At 37.0% G+C, this 24,545-nt stretch overlaps 3 protein-coding genes across 3 annotated transcripts; 2 read left to right on the top strand and 1 right to left on the bottom strand.

Moving 5' to 3' along the window:
* Positions 1-5,688: 5,688 nt before the first annotated feature.
* On the top strand, positions 5,689-6,342 carry LOC145800910 (uncharacterized). Its single transcript, XM_082890662.1, has one exon. The coding sequence runs from the start codon at positions 5,689-5,691 to the stop codon at positions 6,340-6,342; it is 654 nt and encodes a 217-aa protein (XP_082746788.1).
* Positions 6,343-7,404: 1,062 nt separating this feature from the next.
* LOC145800911 (uncharacterized) lies at positions 7,405-11,012 on the bottom strand. The gene is made up of 3 exons (XM_082890663.1): positions 10,702-11,012; positions 8,339-8,602; positions 7,405-8,090 (listed from the first exon to the last, which is right to left on the bottom strand). Exons 2-3 carry the CDS (start codon positions 8,531-8,533, stop codon positions 7,563-7,565), a joined length of 723 nt encoding a protein of 240 aa, XP_082746789.1. The 5' UTR covers positions 8,534-8,602; positions 10,702-11,012; the 3' UTR covers positions 7,405-7,562.
* A 3,058-nt stretch (positions 11,013-14,070) lies between these two features.
* Positions 14,071-19,262, top strand: EMB1688 (Minichromosome maintenance (MCM2/3/5) family protein). Its single transcript, XM_028256256.2, has 5 exons — positions 14,071-15,040; positions 15,692-15,913; positions 16,031-16,225; positions 16,493-16,686; positions 18,812-19,262. Exons 1-5 carry the CDS (start codon positions 14,360-14,362, stop codon positions 19,005-19,007), a joined length of 1,488 nt encoding a protein of 495 aa, XP_028112057.2. The 5' UTR covers positions 14,071-14,359; the 3' UTR covers positions 19,008-19,262.
* The last annotated feature ends 5,283 nt before the right edge of the window (positions 19,263-24,545 follow it).

A 24,545-nucleotide genomic window follows, 5' to 3' on the forward strand; every position in this document is an offset into this window, starting at 1 on the left:
AGCTTAACTCTTTAATTAGCTTATTTAATCTAATTTAATCATACCTAATCAATTTTCAGATAATTATACCATAAAATCACATTAAATATGAGGGTCACGGAACATCAATCGGTTCCTAGTTCGGCCGCCGATAAGGCCTTCAATTAGCAGTTTAAACATATAAACATGAACAGATAATCAGACAATCAAACAGATAGAATGCAATTAACTAACATATACTCAGTCAATTCAGTTTCAATTTCAGTCAGTCAGTTCAGTATTTCATTCAGTTCGATTATCAGTCAGTTATCAGTCATTATCAGTTTCGTTTAACAGTAATCGGTCAGTCATAAATCAGTAAACAGTATGAGGGTTGTTACATACACGGTCGGCCATACAAGGCCTCAAACGGTGCCATACCGATGCTAGACTGAAAACTGTTGTTGTAGGCAAACTCTACCAAGGGTAAGTGCCTCTCCCACGTCCCACTGAAGTCAAGGACACAACCCCGAAGCATATCCTCGAGGATCTGAATAGTACGCTCGGACTGCCCGTCAGTCTGAGGATGATAAGCCGTACTAAAAGTCAACTTAGTGCCCAAGGCACTCTGCAAACTCTGCCACAACCTGGCGGTAAAACGAGGATCTCTATCTGAGACGATCGTCACTGGGACCCCGTGCAACCTCACTATGTCCCGAATATACAAGTCGGCTAAATGATCTACCGAATCTCTCACGCGCATAATAATGAAGTGCGCCGACTTAGTCAACCGGTCTACAACCACCCAAATAGCATCACTACCCCGCTGAGTCCTCGGAAGACCTACAACGAAGCCCATAGTGACATGCTCCCACTTCCACTCGGCAATAGGCAAGGGTTGCAACAAACCCGCTGGCCTCTGATGCTCGGCCTTCACTTGCTGGCAAGTAAGGCACTTCGATACGAAAACAGCCACATCTCTCTTCATACCCCGCCACCAAAACTGGCGACCCAAATCCTGATACATCTTAGTACCTCCCGGATGCACCGCAAGGCGCGAATGGTGAAACTCTCGGAGTACTTCCTCTCGGCAAGACTCCGGCACAAACAAACGGTCTCGGTATCTCACACTCAGGTCGGGATACACCGTCAAACCCTTCTCAACCTTCCCACTGGAGATCTTCTCTCGGAGGGATTCTACCTCAAGGTCACCTCCCTGTGCCTCTAACACTCGTGTCACAAGTATAGGCTGCACAACAACAGAAAACAAGGCCGCAGCCTCAACGGATTCGCCCAGTAGCAAATCAAACTCACTAAGTGCTCCCAACATCTCCTATTCTCAGATGGCTATACTAGCTACATCACTAATGGATTTCCTACTAAGGGCATCGGCCACAACATTGGCCTTTCCCGGATGATAATGCAACTCAAAATCATAATCCTCAATGAACTCCATCCATCTCCTCTGCCTCAAATTCAGGTCTCTCTGTGTAAACAGATACTTTAAACTCTTGTGGTCCGAGAACACCTCAAACTTCTCACCATAAAGGTAGTGCCTCCAGATTTTCAAGGCAAAGATCACAGCCGCTAACTCTAGGTCGTGTGTAGGGTAATTCTTCTCATGTATTTTCAACTGACGTGAGCCATAAGCTACCACTTTCCCTTCTTGCATCAACACACAACCCAAACCCTCTCGTGAGGCATCACAATAAACCGCATAACCCAACCCTCTCTCCGGAATAATCAACACCGGAGCGGTGGTCAATCTAACTTTCAACTCTTGGAACGACTTTTCACAAGTCTCACTCCACACAAACTTGACTCCCTTCCGAGTCAGTCTAGTCAACGGTGACGCTAACCTGGAGAAATCTTTCACAAACCGGCGGTAATACCCAGCTAATCCCAGAAAACTGCGAATCTCAAACACACTTTTAGACTGTGCCCAATCTTGCACTGCCTCTACCTTGGATGTATCAACAGACACCCCTTCCCTGGATACCACATGGCCTAAGAATTTCACCTCTCCTAGCCAGAACTCACACTTCCCAAACTTGGCATACAGCCTATGGGCTCTAAGCAACTCAAGCACCACTCTCAAGTGTTCCTCGTGATCCTCCTCAGAAGGCGATTAGATAAGGATGTCGTCCACGAAAACGACTACAAATCGATCCAAGAATTCCCGGAAGATCCGGTTCATCAAGTCCATAAAGACTGCCGATGCATTAGTAAGCCCGAATGGCATCACCAGAAACTCATAGTGGCCATACCGCGTACGGAATGCCGTCTTCGGAATATCCTCCTCCCTGACCCTCAACTGATGGTAACCCGATCTCAAGTCTATCTTAGAGAAACAACGGGAACCCTTCAACTGGTCAAACAAATCATCTATACGGGGCATAGGGTACTTATTCTTAACCGTAGCCCGATTCAACTTCCGGTAGTCAATACACAATCTCAAGGCGCCATCTTTTTTTTTAGCAAAGAGGGCCGGTGCTCCCCACGGTGAAACACTAGGGTGAACAAAACCCTTATCTAGCAATTCCTGGAGCTGAACTTTCAACTCAACCAACTCTGCTGGAGCAAAACGGTAAGGTGCCATAGAAATCGGCGCCGTGTCGGGCACTAAATCAATAGAGAACTCTATCTCTCGGTGAGGTGGCAAACTAACAAGGTCTTCGGGAAAGACATCCGAATACTCACAAACCACCCTCGGCAATACAACATGGGTCTCATCACACTCACCACTCTCAAAGCTAGCAAGTAGACCACTAAGCTCACTTCGCCCTCGCGAATCATACCCCGGTGGCAAAACACTACCAACCCGGTCTCCCAAGAAATGGAACCACTCCCCGCTCAAGGTACATAACGTGACCCTCTGGTGGTAGCAATCGATAACAGCCCGGTATGACGATAGCCAGTCCATACCCAAAATAACATCAAAACCCTTCATGGGTATGACAACAAACGGAAAAGGAAGCCTATAGTCGGCGACCTCTATATCACAACCTCTAACACCCTGTTTCAGGATCAACTCACCACCCAAAGGTGATACCACACAAATAAGAGATGCTAACTGTGCTAACTCCAATTCCAAAACAGATGCAAATGCAGCAGATACAAAAGAGCGAGATGCACCCGTGTCAATCAACACACTAGCAACCGAGTTGCAAAACAGAAAAGTACCTCTCACTACTGATGGAGCCGGTACTAAATCCTGCGCGGTAACAGCATACACGCGCCCTGTAGGCCCCTGGTCTACCTGCTCACCTCTAGGAGCAAAAGACTGCTGCACAGACTGGGACGACGAAGCCCCCGGATTGGCCCTCAAGGCCTCCACAGATTGAGCTGGCTGAAAACTCTGCGTCTGCCTGGAACCAGACGCTCCCGAAGTGGCACTCAACTATGGGCAAAACCTCTTCAGGTGCCCAGGTTGTCCACACTGATAACAAGACAAGGGCTGCCCCCTGCCCAAACTCTGACTCTGCGGTCTAGCTGAAGAAGAAGCAGCTTTCTGACCCCCACCCTTCTGCGGGCAAACTGAAACCTTGTGACCCAGCTGGCCACACTTGTAACAAGCAAACTCCCCCTGATTGCCCCTCCCCGAGCCAGCACTCGGCACCGGAAAGGTCGATCTAGAAACTGCGCCCTAAGGCTGCTGAGGGTTATAACCCCTCTGTCTCCTGCTATCACCCTGACCATCCTGGCTCCTCTTGGAGCCCCTCTGCTCTTCCTCCTCTTCCTGCATCATAATTTCCATATGAGCAGCGGCATCTACCAGGTGTCTATACTCTCGGATGTAAGACCCACCAATTCTCAACTTGAGGCCCCGCCTCAACTTCCGCTCAAACTCATAGCAACGGCGTTCCTCAGACGCCACCAGTTCAGGTGCAAACCTGGACAGACTGGTAAAAGTAGCCTCAAACTCGGCCACTGACAAGCCCTGCTGTTTAAGCTGGCTAAACTGATCCCTCAGCTTCTCCCTAGCTGCTGCAGACAAAAACCTCTCCTGAAAAGCGTTCACAAACGCCTCCCAAGTACCACCAATGCGAGCCTTCTCGTACTTCCACCATTGACCCACATCTCCCTTCAGTTGGAAGGATGCCAAGGTCACTTTCAGTGCTCCGTCCTCGATGCCAAGCATCTCGAACGTCTTACTCATTTGCTCTAGCCACTCATCAGCCTTCAGTGGCTCCTTCGGATCCCCGATAAACTCATCCGGATTAGACCGGAAAAACTCCCTCTTCAAGAAAGAAGGCCCTGCCTCAGCTGCCTGATTCCCAGCTCTAAGAATACCCAAAGCTCCTGCTATCTCTCTGGCCAAGGCACCCATAGCCTGCTGACCCGCTGGCTCGGCCACATTGGGCTGGCCAACTCCCTCCTGCACTGCCGGAATCTCACCCGGTAACGGTACTTCCTGCCTCGCAGGTCTACCACGCCTAGCACCTCTTCCTCGTCCTGACATCCTAATAAAGGTGATACAGAACGTTAGCACATTCATAAATGTGCCAAAACTAAACACTCGTGTCCTAATGCATGGACAACTGTAATTCACTCCACGTAAGCACATAAACACATAAGCACTTAAGAATTTCATTTCCGGATAATGATAGTCCCGAGGCGTTACTAGAGTTCCGGTTAGAAATAGCATTGATCAAGTGCTTTTCCAACAAGACTCCCAGAAACCCAAGGATCCAATCAATATCCTAGAAACTACATTCCATACCCACATAATCACATAAGCATGTTATCAATTAAGCACATAACATATGACATTACATCTAAGTCTCTATCAAGCGAGACAAACCCATTGTGATACTAATCACTTCCCACGTACCCAAAGTATTCGAACCCGGTACGCTCTGATACCAAGTTGTAACGCCCTCAAAATAATAACATTAAACCCATCAAATAAGATATTCATTGACATAAGAAATAACCACAATCTTCTATTCATTAGAGTTTCATTACAAAAGTACTACATGTTAACAACAAAAGCAAATGCCCTATGGGCTTACAGACTCCCGCTCGAGCGTCAACAATCCCGCTCGAGCGGCGGATACACACTCCCAGAACTTTTACAGAACCAGGTCTCCGCTCGAGCTTCCAACTCCCCGCTCGAGCGGAACTCACACAACCCCGCTCGAGCTGCCAACTCCACGCTCGAGCGTCCAACACTGCACAGAAAAAACTAGATGGGTGCAATTCCCGCTCGAGCGCCCAAACCCCCGCTCGAGCGGACAGGTCAAAATCTGGGCAACTAGTTTTGGTTTCTAAACTTAACCAACCTGTAACAAACCTGCCCAACACATCCTATAACTCAAATACGAAGTAAGAAGGATGTAAACAAGATAATAATCAACTACCAACATCCACGGACACATGTTCGGATCACTGTACAACAAGGGTAAACCTGGGATCGCTATAGAGATAGTTACAATAGCTTCTATGGAAGCCGAGAGTTCATCAAGGTCACGACATGCTGCTCGTAAACGACGCGAGTTTGTTTGGCATAATCCTTTGCAAGGCCATCAAAGGCTTTTTCTCGACTATTTTGCTGATCCACCAATATATCCTCCCAAATTATTTCGAAGAAGGTTTTGAATGAATCGTTCTCTTTTTCTCCGCATTTAATCTGAAGTAGAAGCTTATGAACCATATTTTGTTCAGAAAAGAAATGGTGCAGGAGTGCTCGGTTTGTCTTCTCTTCAAAAAATAACTGCGGCTCTTAGAATGCTTGCTTATGGAGTAGCAGCTAATTTTATGGATGAATACTTGAGGATTGGAGAAAGTACTGCAATGAAAAGCCTAAAGAAATTTGTCAAAGCAGTGGTTGCAATTTTTTCTGATGAGTACTTAAGGTCACCGAACAAAGACGACATTGCTAGACTTCTAGCTGTTGGCGAAAGTCGCGGTTTTCCTGGGATGTTAGGGAGCATTGATTGTATGCACTGGACCTGGAAGAATTGCCCAACTGCATGGAAAGGTATGTATACTGGCCATGCACATGAGCCAACAATTATTTTGGAAGCAGTAGCATCATATGATCTTTGGATATGGCATGCATTTTTTGGGTTACCTAGGTCTAATAATGATATCAATGTTTTCGAACGGTCTTCCGTATTTACCGAGCTTGCTCAAGGGCGTGCTCCTCGAGTTAATTACACCATTAATGGAAACGAATATACCATGAGATACTACCTTGCTGATGGTATATATCCACAATGGGCAACTTTTGTTAAAACAATTCCTTGTCCACAAGGAAAAAAGAATAAACATTTTGCTAAGGCCCAAGAGGCGTATAGAAAGGATGTAGAGTGTACATTTGGAGTGCTTCAAGCACGTTTTGCAATTGTGCGTGGACCTGCAAGACCATGGGATCTTTAGACTCTTACAGATATTATGAAGGCTTGTGTAATACTACACAACATGATCATTGAGGATGAAAAAGATGACGGAGGAGAGCAAAACATTGATTATGAACAAATCGATAAAATCTCTCTTTCACAAGTGTCACTTGAACGTACACCTGACATCATGGAATTTATTCAACAACATCATCGCATAAGAGATAGAGAAACTCATTCTCGACTCCAATCAGATTTGGTTGAGCACTTGTGGCAAATCTATAGCCAATCTTAGGTTGGAATAAGTAAATCTATAGCCAATCTGGAATTAATAAGAATGGACCTAAACACTAGGTTGGTTCTCATGATTACAACCTTTGTTGTAGCTTGTAAGTTTTTTTTTTTTTTTTTTTGAACTGCTGTAGCTTGTAATTTGATTTTTTGGAAAGTCATGTGTTAGACATATTGATTTTGATGATTTTATTTATATTATGTTTTTTATTTTGGTTGATGAATTCATTTGATCCAAATGTTATAAATTATCCATATTAATTCATCCTATTATTTTGTGGTTTCTGGAGGTGAAAATGAAGCCCAAATTCAGCACAAAAACAGCCACAAAAGGGCTCCAGATTCAACACAAAAACAGTCACAAAACAACCCCAAATTTAGCACAAAAACAGTCACAAAACAGCCCCAAATTTAGCACAAAAACAGCCACAAAACAGCTCCAGATTCAGCACAAAAACAGTCACAAAACAGCCCCAAATTCAGCACAAACACAGCCACAAAAGAGCTCCAGATTCAGCACAAAAACAGTCACAAAACAGCCCCAAATTCAGCACAAAAACAGCCACAAAATGGCCCCAAATTCAGCACAAAAACAGCTGCAAAGCAACCCCGAAACAGCAGCAAAATAGCCCTGAAACAGCAGCAAAATAGCTCCGAAACAATAGAATAAACAGCAGCAAAAGTATCCGAAACAGCAGTAAAAACAACCCAAAAAATAGCAGTTCAGCTCAGTGTCATTCTGAAATAGATTATATAGGCAAAACAAGTAGAGCTTACAAAATGCCAATGTATTATATAGGCAAAGGTTACAAAATATACATAAACCTTACTTTAGTCAAAAGTCACAAAACAGAACCCCTGTTTCTACATCATGAAACCATATAGCACAAAAGGATCCAACTATTTCATCCAAACAAAATCTACCAAACTAACAGTCAAAAGTTACAAAAAACATAACAGTTTCATAAATTACTCGGAAATGTTGCTCTTTCTTCGACTCTCAATGATTTCCAATTGACACTGATAATAGTATTCTTGTTGCATTGGGGACATCCCACTCGCATCCATCATCATGATTCTCTCTTCTTCCTTCAATTTCTCCAATTCAGCTTTTTCAACATAAATAATATATGATTTCTCAAGCATTTCAAGTTTTTTCTCAGTTCCTTTCTTTCTATCTTCTTTCATGTCAATTAGCAAGTCTACAATTGGAGAACTTGTAGTATCTTGACTCTTCAATTTTTTCAGCCTTTCTTTTTCTTTCTTCTTGCCAATTGGTCTCTCTAATTGTATATGCGCATCTTGTGAGATCCCATCTTCCTCTAGATTGACTAACTTTGGTGTTGAAGGTGAAGATGTGGAATTTCGACTCCTTTTTGGATTTTTCTTTTGGTACGTCTCAAACCATTTTGGTTGATGCCTCAACACATTCCAACAATGTTCGAATGGAAATGAGGTGTTATGAACCTCCTGGTACATAAGTTTTGCCTTGTCAATCTGGAAATATATATATATATATCAAAATTTTAAAATATGTTGAATGATAAATGTCTAAATATCTATGTAATTGATACCTTGTCTTGCTCATTCACACCGCTTTCACGTATTGATTCAATTTGAGCAAAGTACCCACAAAACTTATTGGTTCCAAGTTGAATGATTGACCACCGATTCATCAAAGAATTATCAGTACATTCACTAATAAATGTTTTGTGCTCGTGGAAGTACTCCCCAACTCTCCTCTAGAATGTCTTACTTTTTTGCTCATTTCCATGCACTGCATCTAAGCTAGTATTAAGCCAAGCTGATATAAGCAAACTGTCTTCTTCTTTAGAAAAGTTGCCACTACGTGACTTTTTTGCAGCAGATTCTTTTTTGGTTGAAAACTGAGATTCTTGGCCAGCACCTTCACTAATTTGGTTCAAATATTGAGACTTCATGAATTGGTTGTCAAGGTTGGAGCCCTCTTGTAAAAGATTGGTAAAGAAGGGTCTCCACTTGAATCCATCCTACAAGATAGAGTGAATCAAATCAAAATGAATTTTTCTAAAATCAATTATGTAAACTTGCAAAAATCTAATTCTCAGTGGAAACCCAATTTGCCACTCCACATTGGAGCATCATCGACATATTAGGCATTAGGTATTTTAGCTCCCCAAGTTTTGGTGCCTAATAATAACTTGGGGAGTTAGAGAATAAAGCAAAAGTGGACACATCAACACCAGGTAAGTCACAAAAATGTGAAAAAGGCCACTTTTAATCTAATTTAAGCAGAATCTATAAAGAATTGGCATATTGCCTATCATACTGATTAAGTTTAGCACTAATTTTCTAAACGAAAACAAAATATTATACTTTATTGAGCAAAATAAACCAGAAAATAAATATCTGTTTTTTCTTTTCATAGGTAACAGCTAGAAAAGAAATCACAACATCCACAGAGGCCAAGAATGGATACAAACATAACAAGAAAACTGCCACATGGCTTGGTTGGTAAGGGCTCTAGACAGACATTTTTCGAGTAGCTAGATTTCTCTGCGTTGCGTACAATGCTAGACGTCTAATAAATTGTTGGGGTGTTGATATGTGAACAATTTATAAAACACTACATAGCCATAACTACCCATGCATCTTTCTCTGAGACAATACAAAAACTCTTAACCATATGATTTTCATTAAACACCATGCAACTCTATATAAATGTTCACCATAAAGTTGAGAGAAACAATTTTTTCCCCCAACATTATGGCTACATCAGGGGTGCCCTGCTCGAGGGTGAAAATGGTATCTCTGATACCACACCGAGGGACTTTACAAACTAAGCTAGCCAAAACATTCAAAGAAACATAATTGCATCTATATTTTAAGCTTTTCTCCCATCTACGTTATTATTGCCTGGCCTTAACCTTTTTACAAATCCAAAACAAGCTAAAAAAAAGAATATACAACCCCTGGAAAGTCTACTCACAACTTTTACTGGAAGAAAGACATTAAATTTCCCTAAAACATATAATTTCAGGAGCTCCAACTATTTGACCTGGTAGTTCAAACATCAAATATATGTGAAAAACACAACTTTTTGAACTCTAACTATATAACCTAGCAGTTCATAGGCAATCCAAGTGAGGTTATACATTCTCCCTTTCCATTTCAAAGGTAACAAAGAAGAATAAGTTTTGACAATCTATGAAAATTATGCCTGGCATATACGTACTTCACCAAAAAAAAAAAAAAAAACGCTAGCAAAAGGATGAAAATCAAGTCTTTACATAAATGTTTACTAAAATTAAGTCTTTACATAAAATCAATTATGAAAATCAAGTCTTTCGATAATTGTTTTCTAAAATTTGAATTTTTTTCTTTTTTGAAAGGTGCTCATATATTGACCACATACTATCCATGACATCTCTCAAGTGGAAAAATGTGCTCATATATTGACCACATACTTATAAAATGCTCTAGAGTTGATTCTGTCATGCATGTTTTTGAAATAAAAAGAAGAAAGCATATTTTCGATTATATTATAGGAAAACACCTTTTTCAATTTATTTGTTGTCTAACTTGAACACACTTCCCCTTTATTTTTTCTACTTGTTCTCATAGTAATTCACCTTTATCTGTCCTCTCTCTAGGAGTTATATTCAATGACATGAACAATCAACAATACATTTCACATTTGATCACTTTTAACTAAATAGTGGTAGACAATCGGGCAAATTAATTTTATGCACTAATTACTCAACAAAAACCTTAAAATTATATCATAGTTGTATACAATGTGTATCAAAAAAAACCCATAAAGATCACAAACTATATATGTTCTTTCTGAGTATGATAGAAATTTTCTTTACCCAGTTTTAAAGATTTTAAAAATATACAAGTAATCTAAGCTTTAAAATATCAACATATATATGCATTCACTTTCATTGAGGCAATTTATCAAACACTTGTGATACAAGAATTTTGTGCATACAAATTTTCAAAGACGTTCAAACAACTTAATTCAATCAAAGAGCCATTGATGGTTCTCAAATAAAATTACAGACCCCAATTCATCCCATCTAATCCAAATCTAGAATACAGCAGCACAGAGAGAGAGAGAGAGAACCTGAGTTTCAGATATGGTGAAAGCAAATGCTGTGTAGTGGTTGCCGCTATGTAGTTTTGGCGCGGAAGAGGAAGAGGGTAGAGTTTGGCGGGAAAAAAAATAATAAAAAAATGAATAACGATGAACAGTAGCTCGTTTGTTGTAACGAGCTACTGTAGCATCCTCAAATTTTGGCGCGCTTGTAGCGAGATTGATGCGCCTGGTTTTTTGGAGTTCATCTCGCTAGTTTAGCTGGAGAAGCTGTCTACCGAGTTTGATGAGGTTGCTCTTAGAAATTTTTATTGCCCTTTGTTTTGACAACTTTGATAAATCCTTCTTACTTCCAAAATAGGATATTATATTTTTCAGTGGTGCTAGGGACCCCCGTGGGGCACCCCCAGCACCCCCAGTAGCCAAAAACAATTTTTTTTTTCCTTTCTTTCCAATCACGCGGTGCCACGTGGCATTGGGGGGTCATTGGGGGTCACTGGGAGTGGGGGTCTCAAGCTTTATTCTATATTTTTTTACAAAATATTTAGGATAATCTTTTTAGCCTGATTTTTTAGTTTTTTAACTAATTTAACCGGACTAAATTAGTTTTGTTTGGGAAGAACTTTGATTTTTTTGACTTTTGTAAGAAACAAAATGAAATGATTATAATTTATATGTAGTATTTTATCTTATTAACATATTTCATCCTTTTATATTTTTTTAGTTCCAACCTAAATCTAACGCACTGGCAAATGAGTACTTTAGTTTTGAAGTGCTTGGCCATGTACGCCCATTAAAAGGTTTAAAATATATATATATATATATATATATATATTTATATTTTATTTTTTTCCTTTTGAAAGCATGTTAGGTTCGAAAACAGTTTTCCTTTTTATTTTAGTAATCACCTGGGCCGCCTAGTGGAGAAAACAGTTTTCTTCCCTGGAGTACGTTAGGTTCGAATCCTGAGGAGTGTGGATTTGTTTGGCTTTGTCCAGCTGGCTCTCTTCGGCAATCCACCACTATATTCTGATCGAAATTTAGCCTCTTCTGTGACGTAGACTTGAGTTCCATTAATGTTTTAGTGGTGAATCCCTTCCTATGAGTTGAATTAAATTTGGCCGGCAACCTATTATCTTAGGAGCAGGACCCGCGAATGCTGTGATACTCTCACGCAACGTCCTTTTTTCCAGTTAAAAAAAAAATAAAAATTCACGTTAGTACAATGTTGAATGTTACTTTGTAAGTTGATATTGACATATAAAGTTTAATCCATAATTGTGCCTATGTAAGTCTTGTATTATCAACTTGATTTGCAAATATCACACAATTGTGGCCATATATCATTGCATTTATCTTATCCCTAACTAAGAACATATTATTGGTCAAAATTATTTCTTCTTATTGATTGATGACACTGCAATATTACTATGTTATAATTTCATCCAGATAAAGAAGCATCACCTACCTACTTAACTTTGAATTTGAAATTTTCATATGAGATGGGAGGTCTCTAAATTGATCACACCATGAATAGTTTGTGATGAATTATGTTAGTCGGCCACTCACTTCCAAAACATATTCAGCCTCCGTTTGGGAAGTGGGTTGGCTTTTTGGCTTTTTGACTTTTTTGGCTATTTTAGCCTGGGCTAAAAAGCTTGGTTTGGGAAGGGCTTTTTGGCTTTTTGGCTTTTTTGACTTTTTTTGTGAGAGAAGAATGTAATGATTATAGGTTGGATGTGATGTTTTGTTTGTTATGGCTAAAATAGCCTATTTTGTTTTTTGTGGCTAAAATAGCCAAAAAAGCCTGAAAAAGCCCTTGCCAAACACAGGCACTTTGCATGGTTACAGTTTTTCGAAAATACTTTTCAGAAAATTCTACTTTCTTATTTTTCGTGTTTTTTTGTTTTTATTGAATTTTTTTAATATTTTAAACAATTTTTTTTTTTACTTTTTAGACATACCTAACATAAAGATACCTAAAAAGTAAAAAATTTGTGAAAAAAACCTTTTAAAAATTCACTAAATGCCAAAAAATATAAGAATTCAATACATTTTTTGTATTTTTATGTATTTATTAATTTTTTAAAAATATTTTTTCACAAATTGTTTACTTTTTAGATACTTCTAAGCAAGGTGCATCTAAAAAAGTAAATAAAATGTTTAAAATTTTAAAAATATTCACTAAAAACAAAAAAACGCGAAAACAAAAAAAATCAAATTTTTAAAAAACTTAATCAAACCAAATACACTGATTAATTTTATATTATTAAGCATGAGATTATTATTATTATTATTATTAGAATTATTGTTATTTAGATTCAATTGACGCACACATTATGACCATGCCTAGTGACAAACATAATTTTCATACAATTTTTTTAATACAAAATGATATGATATTTTATCCATTATCTTAGTCTAGTATTATAAAAATATCGTAATTATATGAGTTTTATGTATAAAAATTTTACTTATAAATCATTTTCATGTAAAAAATATTTATCTGTGCAAGTGTTCTGACTCATGCACTGCTTTCAGCGTACTTCCCATATCTCACTGTCTATATATATATATATATACTGAATAAAAATTTAAGAATTAAAATCATAGCATGTAAAAATGAGATATAAAACATCCCAAGAACCCCCCAAAAAGAAATGATGTGCATAGATGACTCTTGCTATATAAGGGCTAAGGCCCATGAGCTCTTCAAAGAATTTGGGCCTGAGGTATTGGACAACATTTGGCACTAGGTGTCACTTGTAGGAATTATCATTGGGCGGGCCTGGTTCAGGCCAGGCTTGCACTGACAAAATTTAAAAAAAATTATGTCCTAAGCCCTCCCGCTATTTTTATTTTTTCTAGCCCCAAATCTTGTGAATCGTGTGATACATTTTCTATGTACATTCTCTTTCATCAAACAAAAATACAAAAGTTAAATAAAATTTATCGAACTTCGAAATCTTCAACACCAGTGTTTGATGCAACTTATGGGATTATTATTATTTTTTTTTTCATTTTTTGTAATTGTCCCAGAATATTTTGCTCAACTCTTGTTCATAACTTAAGAAATAAATAATTTAAATAAACTAAAAAAATTAATTATTAACAAACATAAGAAATTGTACTTTATTTACTTCAAACTTATTCTAAAAAGTTAGTTAAAAGCCAATTTTTTAATTTCTTTTAATCACATCACTTCTTTATTTTTTTGTACATTTTAAAATAAAAAAATCAAGTTTTGGCCTACTTTCTAAAATAGGCCGCCATCCATTGGTTAGTCTCAAGTTCTAAAATAATAGCTGGGCTGGGTGGGCCATTAGTTTTCCAATATCTGCGTTTGTAATTAGTGGGCCTCCAAATGACAAAACGACGCCGTAATGAACCAAATCCGACTTGTACGATTTTGCCTTGGCAATATCAATAAAGCACAGAACACTAAAGAAGGAAAGTAAGACGCTTAAGCTGAAGCTGAAACTTGCTGGTCGCCATTCGAGCTAGAGCTAGAGCTAGAGCTAGAGAGAAACTGAAATATATATATATATATATATAGTATAGATACATATAACAGTTACATAACAACCAGTACTCATTAGTCATGACTCTCTCTCTACAATTTCTCCCTCTACCCAAGCCCTAACTTCTCTCTCTCTCTCTCTCTCTCAAAGCCACCGCCAACCACCACATGCCGATCGCCTCCATTTCCATCTTCCGCCACCGCACGATCCCGTGCCTCCCTCCCTCCACCACCGTCCTCCGCCGCCTCCCCTCCTTCCGCTTCCTCTCATTCGCTATAACCGCCAGACAACACAACAACCCTAACAATGTCTCGAAAAAACCGAACAAGAACCTCCTCAAGGCACGCCAAACAGTCAAGCACTTCTCCTCCAATCTCGCACCTGTTCTCTCCCCCGAAGACAAGCCCGATCTCTCTCAGAACCAAGCCATCGGCATGGTCGCCTCCGCACAAGCGAATTTCATGCGCGTCGTTGTTCAATCGGACTCTCCAGAAACTTCCACAGTTGAATCGGTTGAATCTTCGGAAGAGAAGAGAGTTGGAGTTGAATTGTTGTGTGTAGTGAAAGCTGTGTTGAAGAAGATCAAGAGGAGAGTATTGGTTGGGGACAAGGTTTTGGTAGGGTCTATTGATTGGGTGGATCGTAGAGGAATGATCGAGAATGTGTTTCAGAGGAAGACTGAGATTCTTGATCCTCCGGTGGCGAATATTGATCATTTGCTAGTTTTGTTCTCGATGGATCAGCCGAAGGTTGAACCGTTCTCACTCACTAGGTTTTTGGTTGAGGCCGAGTCGACAGGAATACCACTCACTCTGGCACTGAATAAATCAGAGCTTGTTGATGAAGAGGTCATTCTCAAATTCTCTTTCAATGTCTTGTGTGAATCTTATATGAAATTGAATTTGAATTTTTGAAGCTAATTGTGAATAATGTTGTAGTAACATTGAATCTTTAATGTGCTGGTTAGACATTGCTGTATTTGCTTGTGTCAATTGCTTGAAAAATGAAATTTGAGATTTTCCTCGCAAGTGCATGATTCGCATAGGAGAGTTAATGTGTATGAGATAATGCCTAAATCATAGTTCAATGTGGCTTAAGGTTTTAAGACTACTGGAAACATTGTGAATGCGGTAGTGACATTGAATCTTTAATGTGCTAGTTAGACATCGCTGCATTTGCTTATGTCAAATTATCAATTGCTTGAAAAATGAAATTGTAGGTTTTCCTCGCAAGTGCATGATTCGCATAGGAGAGTTAATGTGTATATCATACTTAACTGTGGCTTAAGTTTTTAAGAATACTGGAAGCATAACTTTGCTTGCTAAAGTTTGTTATGGTACTGTTTTTCTAACAGATGGATTGGCATTTGCATCTTGTTTTGATAGGATTTGATATATATATATATACATATGAGATTGTGTTATTCTATTTATTTTCAGCCTTCTATTTGTTATCTTGTTGCTAGTTTTCAAATTTGTTAGCCTTGATGGATTATGCAGTCACTGGAAGCATGGAAAATTAGGCTTCGCAACTGGGGCTATGAACCAATTTTTTGCAGTGTCGAATCAAAATATGGACTTGATACTCTTGAGTTCACTTTGAGAGAGCAGACCTCTGTTATTGTGGGTCCAAGTGGTGTAGGGAAGTCCAGTCTGATCAATGCTTTGAGAAGCAATAAGCATGTTCTTGGTGCCGCTGAAGGGGATAATTGGTTTGATTCTGTACGTTTTCTCTCTTTTCTTGTACTTGGTCTTATGATCTTCTATTTCTTTTTCTACCCATATTTGTGTCCACTAGTCAGTCCACTATTTGTTCCTCTAATCTCTACCGTGCTGCAGATTCTAGGCAGCAAGTGGTTTGCAGATCAGCATGTTGGAGAAGTGTCAACAAGAAGTGGCAGGGGGAAGCACACTACTCGCAATGTCTCTATTCTTCCATTATCTGGAGGGGGATTTCTTGTAGATACTCCTGGGTTTAACCAACCTAGTTTGATGAAAGTAACAAAACAATCAATTGCTCAACATTTCCCGGAGGTTTCTGCTCTCAACTTTGAATATTTTGTTTCACTTGGTTCTTTTCGTAGGCCAAGGATCCTGTCCCCAAAACCACCCCCTGTCCTGAAATTAATAGCTATTGAATCATGTGAGAATTTCGAGTCCAGAATATCAAGCCATTATTCAGTAGTTATGAGTCTTTTGGGACAAGGGGATGGAGGATACAATGCCCTTGTTGTATGCCTAATTCTGAATTTCTGACATCACATTGCGTTGTTTGTTTCTATCTGATGCCTTCATTCTCAGATTCGGAGAATGCTCAAGGATGGTGAGCCCACAAAATGCTCGTTCAATGATTGCTTGCATCTTGGTGAACCCGGTTGCGTTGTGAAAGGTGATTGGGAAAGATATCCATACTATTTCCAACTGCTTGATGAGATCAAAATCAGAGAGGAATTTCAGTTGAGAACAGTTGGAACCAAAAGAGAGGGAGATGTAAGGTATGCAAAAGTAAATTCCGTAATGCATCATGACTGATATTTTCTGTGATACATGCTTATATAGTTTGTTAATAACAAAGGCCTCCATTATAACACACACAATTAGGTGATCGGTTTCATACATTCACTCGTGTTTCTTTCCTTTTATTGGGTCTGGCATTGTGTAATAGTGGTTGTTATAATCTGGAATTTTTTTTGTTTTTGGTCTCTGTTAAAATTGCTTGGCTCTTATTATATCTTGCCTAGACGTCTTTTAGGTCGCTTCCACGTTTGTTTTTATCAGATTTCTGCTAGTCATCCATGTAATTGTCAAGCATATAGACTACTAGAATTTTTTTATTTAAAAAAGAGTTATTTTTCGACTATAGACTACAAATCCCAGAGAAAATCTTGGGCGCCCTTTGGTTTTGTTTTGGAATTGTGATTTCAATCAAAAATTTTCAAAAACTCTTTTTAAAACTGTTAACCAAACACACAATTCAAAAGCATTACCAAACTCAATTCAAAAATTACTTTCAAAAATCATAACCAAACACACAACTTAAAACTTAATTCAAAACTCTTTTTAAAACTCAAAACCAAACTCTTTTCAAAATTCTAGTTAAAAAATATATATATTTAAAAAATATTTTTTTATTTTATTTTTTAAAATTTTTTTTAGTATCATGATTTGAGTGTAGAGTTGTATTTTGAGTTATGAGTTGAGTTTTGAAAAGAGAAAATTTGTTTGGCTATGAGTTTTGAAAAAAGTTGAGTTGTATTTTGAGTTTTGAGTTGTATTTTGAAATTTTTTAGATTTATTTTTTTTAATATTTAAAAATTTTCTTAGTTTTATTTTTTTTAGGGTAAATATTTTATATTTTACATATTTATTTATTTTAATGTGCACTGTATTTCATACATTTGTGTCTTGTATTTTTTATAAATATTTTAAATAATAAAAAATTTAAAAATTTTATTTTTTTATTTTAAATATATAATTTTTATTTAAAATGTTTTATTTTATTTTATAAATATATTTTTAAATATTTTAATTTTTTTGTTATGTTTTTTGTTATGATTTGAGTGTGGAGTTTTGAGAGTAGTGTGGAGTTTTAAGTTATATGTTTGGTTATGAATTTTGAAAATTGTTTTTAAATTGATTTTTGAATTATGTGTTTGGTTACTATTTGAATGTGGAGTTGCATTTTGAGTTTAGAATATTAAAAATTTTAAAATATTTACAAAATAAAATATTTAAAATATTTTTTTTAATAAAAATTATATATTTAAAATAAAAAATAAAATTTTCTTAAATATTTTTAAAAAATAAATCAAAAAAAAATCAAAATACACTCAAAATTTAAAAACTCAAAACTTAAAATAAAACTCAAAACTCTTTTTAAAACTCAAAAACTTTTTTTGAAACTCTTAATTAAACAAATTTTTTCTTTTCAAAACTCAACTCACAACTCCACACTTAAATCACAACTTCACATTTAGGCCAAGTTTGGGTAGTTTAAAAATAGTCAAAAAGTCAAAAAGTTACTCAAAAAGTTAAAAAGTCATCACTATTCACCAAAAGTCAACAATTATGGCTGCACAATTCCCAATTCTAATTTTCCCCTATAAACTAATTTTTACAATTTTTTATTACACATTTTTCCATAAAAAGTCAAAAAGTTAACCCAAACATTCATATTTTCAACCTCAACTTTTTAGTCTAAAAAGACAAAAAATGCACTTATTTAGTCTTCCCAAACTTGGCCTTAATTTTAAAACTAAGCAAAAAGGACTCATTCATGGATGTTTTTTGAGGTATTCTAAAATACTTTTTCAAATCATTAGAAAATCCATGCACTTTTAGTAAATCTGTACTCGAGTATATTCTTCGTTTTATTGCCCACAATTGTACAAGCCATCAATTTATGGATAATTTGATTACATGTAGAAGAACTTTGCTATGATTTTGGACCACTGTGATAAAAGTCCCAAGTTTTGTAGTTCTTGACCAAACTTGTTTAACTTTCAATCTTAACTTTCAGTTTTCCTTGAATAATTTCCAAAAACTTTCCATGTTGTTCGTTGATTTCTCGTTATTTTGCGTTCTTTGATTCATGATATATATGGATTATGTCTTCTGCAGGTACAAGATGGGAGATATGGGTGTCAAGCAAGCAGAACCAAGGTTGGAGCCTAAGAAGCACCGGAGACAATCTCGTAAGAAGATGAACCAGTCAATACTAGATGACTTGGACGAACTTGATGACGATGACGATGACGATGACGACCACTTCGTAGATGATCCCATTTTAAGAGCAATGAAGCATGAACACCAGTAGGAAGCAATGTCCTCTAACTCATTATTACATTGTAAATAAATAGTTAGTTTCTTGACCCCTTTTTGTCATAGGGTTTATTTGAAGTTCACACATGGTACAGTGTAAGATGAAGAAGATTTCCTGGGAGTTTTTCCTTGTTTGATGGAAGCTGACATGGGGATTGAAAGTTTTTAAACCCAGAAAGGCGAATGTACATCCCTTTATATTGACTGTTGGTGACATACTTGCAAATACATGCTTAGATGGTGATGGTGATGGTGATGGTGATGGTTTTGGTTTTGGTTTTGGTTTGCCCCTTACATGGCTCTGAAATGGAACCATTCTGGCTTTAAAATTCTAATGCTTTTGGTTTAACGGAATGGAATTGCATGCATTTGGTTGATGTGAGCTCCCCCATCCAGCTTGTAACATCACCTACCTATAGCAATCTGCTTGCTTGATGCAACAGACATGCGACCCCATCACCACTACAACTTGGTACTGTTATTCCAGGCACTTGATGAATTCTCGGTTGTAACTTGGTACTGTTGTACCAGAAGCTTGATGAATTCACGTTTGTACAGTGAGTGATTTCCATGAGATGAACGTGATTTTTTTATTTTGAATTTTCTGTTTGTCATGTTTTGTTGTCTTTAATGTACTTAATGTTTTTTAAAAATTTTAAATACACTTAATTTAAATGTACTTAAAAATAAATATTTGTGAAGAAATATAAAAGGAATTCAATAATTACAAAAAAGAAAAATATTAAAATGTACTGAAATTTTATATTTTATATTTTTGAAAAAATTATTTATAAGTCCTATTATAAGAACTAACTTAATGTGAAATCCTGTGTAATTTCTTATAGAGTTTCAAGTCTTATTTAGATAAGAATGTATTCCACAAAGTCTTACGAGTTATAAATGAATGGTGTTAGTGTACTATTATACTCTTAATTTGTTTCCATATTATAGGTTATTGTATCATTTAGCATATCACGTTTTTTGAGGCTTTTAGAAATGTGGATTGTGAAGGATATGTCCGCGAACGTGAATGTCGCCCTGAATGTGGATATGGTCGATGGTGTCGTCAAGGTTGGGGGTTGTCTGTTGTTTGCTTCTCCCGATTTTGGACTCCAATTATGGTTTTTGCCTCTCCAATCGGTGAGATTTGTTGTTGTGTGGTGCCATTTGCTCATATTTCACTGTCATCTTATCTGATGTGGCTTTGACAATCTATTACAACTATTCATTGACACACTTTCATTAGCCTCCAATGATGTTACATTTACGTTATAATGTTAACCCACATCCACAATATTGTTATATCTTTTGTGTGTTACATTCGGTTGCATTTGTCTTTGAATTTGTATTGTGTCGTTGTAATCAGTGCTTACATACATGTCACAACACCTTATATAAAATTATTGAGTTTTCAATTTTTTAATTGAATGTGGGTTGAATTTGGGTGTTTGTTCGTTTATATATGTGTTTGAATATGTATTGTGCCTCTGTTGTAACCGGTGTTTATATATATATCACAATACATTGCGCAAAATTATTAGAAATTTGGGTTTGTAATTGAATGTGAATTGAATTTTATCGCTCGATGTTAAAGTTACGCTGAGTTGGGGGTGATGGTGGTTCAATACATAAGTTGGGTTTAGATGTTACTTGTTACATTTAAAAGGTTACATTATTCATAATTCAATGGTGAAGTATTGAAATGTCACTTTTGATTTGGTATGAGAAGCATATGAGAATGTTACGATGTGTTTGGGATGTAACATGTTATATTTATGTCAAGTTTGTGATGAGAAACATATGAGAATGTCACGTGGATTTAAGAATATGACATTGGGTTTGGGAGGTTACATATTACATTTATGTTTTGAATTTCAAATTTCCAACCATATAGATATGATCACAATCTATAGTAACATTGAATTTTTCATATATGGTATTACCATCAATCAAGTTATTTTGAATTTCAGAAGCATATGAGAATGTCAATGTCACATTGGGTTTAAGATATTACATGTTACATTTACGTTTTAAATTTCAAATTTTCAACCATATAGATACAATCACAATCTATGGTAACATTGGATTTTTCATATATGGTATTGCCATTAATTAGATTATTTTGAATTTCAAATTTCTAATCATATAAATATGATCACAATCTATGATAACAATAGTAACATTGAATTTTCCATATATGGTAGTATCATTAATCAAGTTATTAATTAATTAAAATTGGAGGTAGATATGTCCACAAAAAAAATCATAGAACCTACTAGGTTATAAGTTTTTTCATAGGATCATATCTTGTATAAGTCTTCCAAATAGAATTTATAAATAATTTACCCTACATTTTTAGGTGTATCTAAATAAGCAAATCTAAAAATAATAAACAAATCCCTAGAAGAAAAATATACATATATATACTGATCAAAAACTCAAACTATTTGTTTAAATTTGCAAAGCAAACAGAGTGCTGTTTTTACGCCAATGTCAAAACTCAAAAACTACATTTTAAATTTGCAAACCAAACAGAGTGCTGTTCTTACGCCAATGTCTCCACCCTTTTCCCTGTATTGTGTAAACTTGGCTGTGGGTAACTAACCTTGAGACACTACTAAAGTCTGCACCATAAAAACAAGCTAGCCTCTCTTCCCACATACCACCTGTTCTTAGGGGGAGCAATATCAAACTTTGGTTGATGACTTTATAGATAACATGATGCGAGCTAGGGGTGAAATCAGTGCGGTGCGGTGCAACCGGTTTTTTTTTTTTTCCAGTTTTTGGGCCGAACCAATTTATTTGGTTCTGTAATTATGTGAACCGAACAGACTGAGGTACACATATAAACTGCACCAAACCGGTCTATGCGGTTTGCTGCGGTTATTATGGTTTTGAGATTTAGAAAGGATTTGACAAATATATATGATGATCTAGAAAAGATTATATATATATAATACAGTCAATTGATTCACAAACATATATATATAGACATATATATGAGTATACACCATGAAAAATCAAATAGCAAACAGATATTGCTCATGATTAAAATCTAATGTTGAAACCAGATGGGGTTTTCAAAAGGGTTCCAAAAATTAGGGCATTCAAAATCAAAATTAGGATTTTCAAAATCAAAAGTTTGGACTTGAAATTTATGTTAGTTCGGTGTCAAAATGTTACACCAAAAACAGAGTAAAAGAGGAGTGAACAAGTCTTTGCAAGATGGATGGTTTTACTGCATCCTTGAAATTTATGTTAGCTTTGTTCCTTTGGAAGGACGAAGATTTGAGGATCAGAGGGAGAGACGAGTGGGTTTCAAGTCAAATGGCGGTGCAGATTCAGAGAATTGGGTGAAGGAGGAGGAAGGGATGAAGGAAGGTACTGCTGGCGGTTGTGCTTTTGATAGTCTCAAAGAGAGGTGAGGGGTTTTTGATTCGGCAACAAATGGCGATGCAGATTCGGAAGCATGGAGCAAAAACATGGAAGAGGGATGTGGGATTGAGAGAAACCTACGGGACTGAATCAGTGAGTGAGTGAGAGAGAGAGAAGATGAATCAGGAGAGAGAGATGAAAGAGACTACTTGTTTACCTAGGGAAGGCAAAAAGGTGTTTTAAACTTTTTCACTGTGGGAAGCTCAAAAGTTGTGTCATTATGTTATATTGAGTGAGCTGCTAGGATTAAAACACGTGGACTGCCAAGATAGAAGTTTATTTCGGTGCCGTTCGGTGTAAAATTAACTAAAACTTGGACCGAAATCAAAAACCGAAAAACCTGAAAAATCATACCGACCGAGCGAATTAGAGAGAAACAAACAGACCGCACACCGGCGGTTTAGTTCGGTACGGTCGGTCAGTTTGATTTTAGTAGTAGTTCTTTCACCCCTAACAAGCCAAGGTAAGGTCATCCGTTGAATCAAGCCATTGAAAATGGCTGACCCCTTATGACTGGAGGAGTCACAATTGTCCACCAGAAACAAAATAATGCCTACAGTAGGGCATTATTACAATGTAAATTTTTAAAAATTAAAAAAAGAAAGGGGAAAAAAACAACAAAAGAGAAGAGGATATGGATACATAGAAGAATTATTCTACCTCAAGAAAACAATGATAACCACATGTAGAACTTTCAATTGTGTAAACTATAGTGAATGTACTGCACGAATAGGCCCGACTGTTTGTGTTTACAGCCATTTTCTTTAAAATGATGCATTCTCCTTCAAAAGATCACATTTGCTTTGAGCAAATGCTCCTAGCCTAGCACATGTCAACCTGATTCAGAAGACATGTCCTCACAGAATTTATGCTCATCATCAAGACTGTTTCTCTTACGCTATGCTCCTAAGAATCTAACATAAATATATTTCAAATTTATTATCCCAAACTAGACAACGGTACATGACACTAATTGGTCAATAATGACCCAAGTCCATAAATTTGGTCAGCCACATATACACACAAATCTGAGAAAGGAGTTCATTCACTCCACAAGATCTATGTATGAATCAACATGCCAGAAAACATCATATCGATTGCTTCAAACTTACAGAAACTCAGATATTATTTGGCATGAAGTCCTACAAAGTTTATTCCTACATTTTCCTCCTTTTCGTGTTGGATTAAGTTTCTGCACAATTGTTTTGTAGATTTGACTTGATTTCAATTGCATATGGTTAGGTTATCAAATTTATGTTGATCTAAATTTTGCACTTGCAAAAATATACAAATTCTTGGTATTAGTTAGACAACCATCTTCATCTCTAGAAAATTCTCTCTAAGCTCGCAAAAAAAGACCAGGATTTCATTCCAACACCCGCCGATGCCCAAAGTTGAAACGTATCTAAGCTATCTAAGATTATCTCCAACCCACTAGGCATATAATGCCTATAAGTCAAAACACCTAGTATAATTCACTTTTTTCAACTCCAACGCACTAAGGTACATGATTAGGCATTTTGCCTCAACTCATACCCAGCTAAATGCAGCTATCCTTCAAATGCTTGGCAAAATATATTTAATCCTTATGATCCTTTCCCTCCATCTTGGTTGCTGATGTGGCATTCCATAAAATGAGAAGTAGTTGGATGAATAACTAAAATATAGAGCTGGGTTGGAGTATAAACATGAAAAAATGGATAGGCAAAATAAAATGTATACTTTATAATAACCTTGGGCTAGGTAAAATGTCTATTAATGTCGGAGATGCTCTAATAGATACTACTTTATGCTATATAGGACTCCCACCAACAATGTACCTGATACCTATTGAACAAAGAGGTAAAAGGTGTGTAATATTAGATGAGTCCATTGCTGAGACAAATTGAAGCAGCTCTAAAAGGGCAAACCACATCCACAACGATACGGTATGTACTTGCCCCATTGGAAAGTAGAAAATCAAAACGAAATATCTTCCCCACTTTACACTTTGGTATTCTTTTTCCCACAAACCTGAAGCACCTACTGTGCACTCCCTTTCCAAATCTAAATGCTAACTCTTAGGCAGTTAGATGCTGAATCTACATAACGTGATCTG

The sequence above is a fragment of the Camellia sinensis genome, chromosome 10 (genome assembly GCF_055761805.1).
Source record: "Camellia sinensis isolate YWXY chromosome 10, ASM5576180v1, whole genome shotgun sequence".
NCBI classification, from domain to species: Eukaryota; Viridiplantae; Streptophyta; class Magnoliopsida; order Ericales; family Theaceae; genus Camellia; species Camellia sinensis.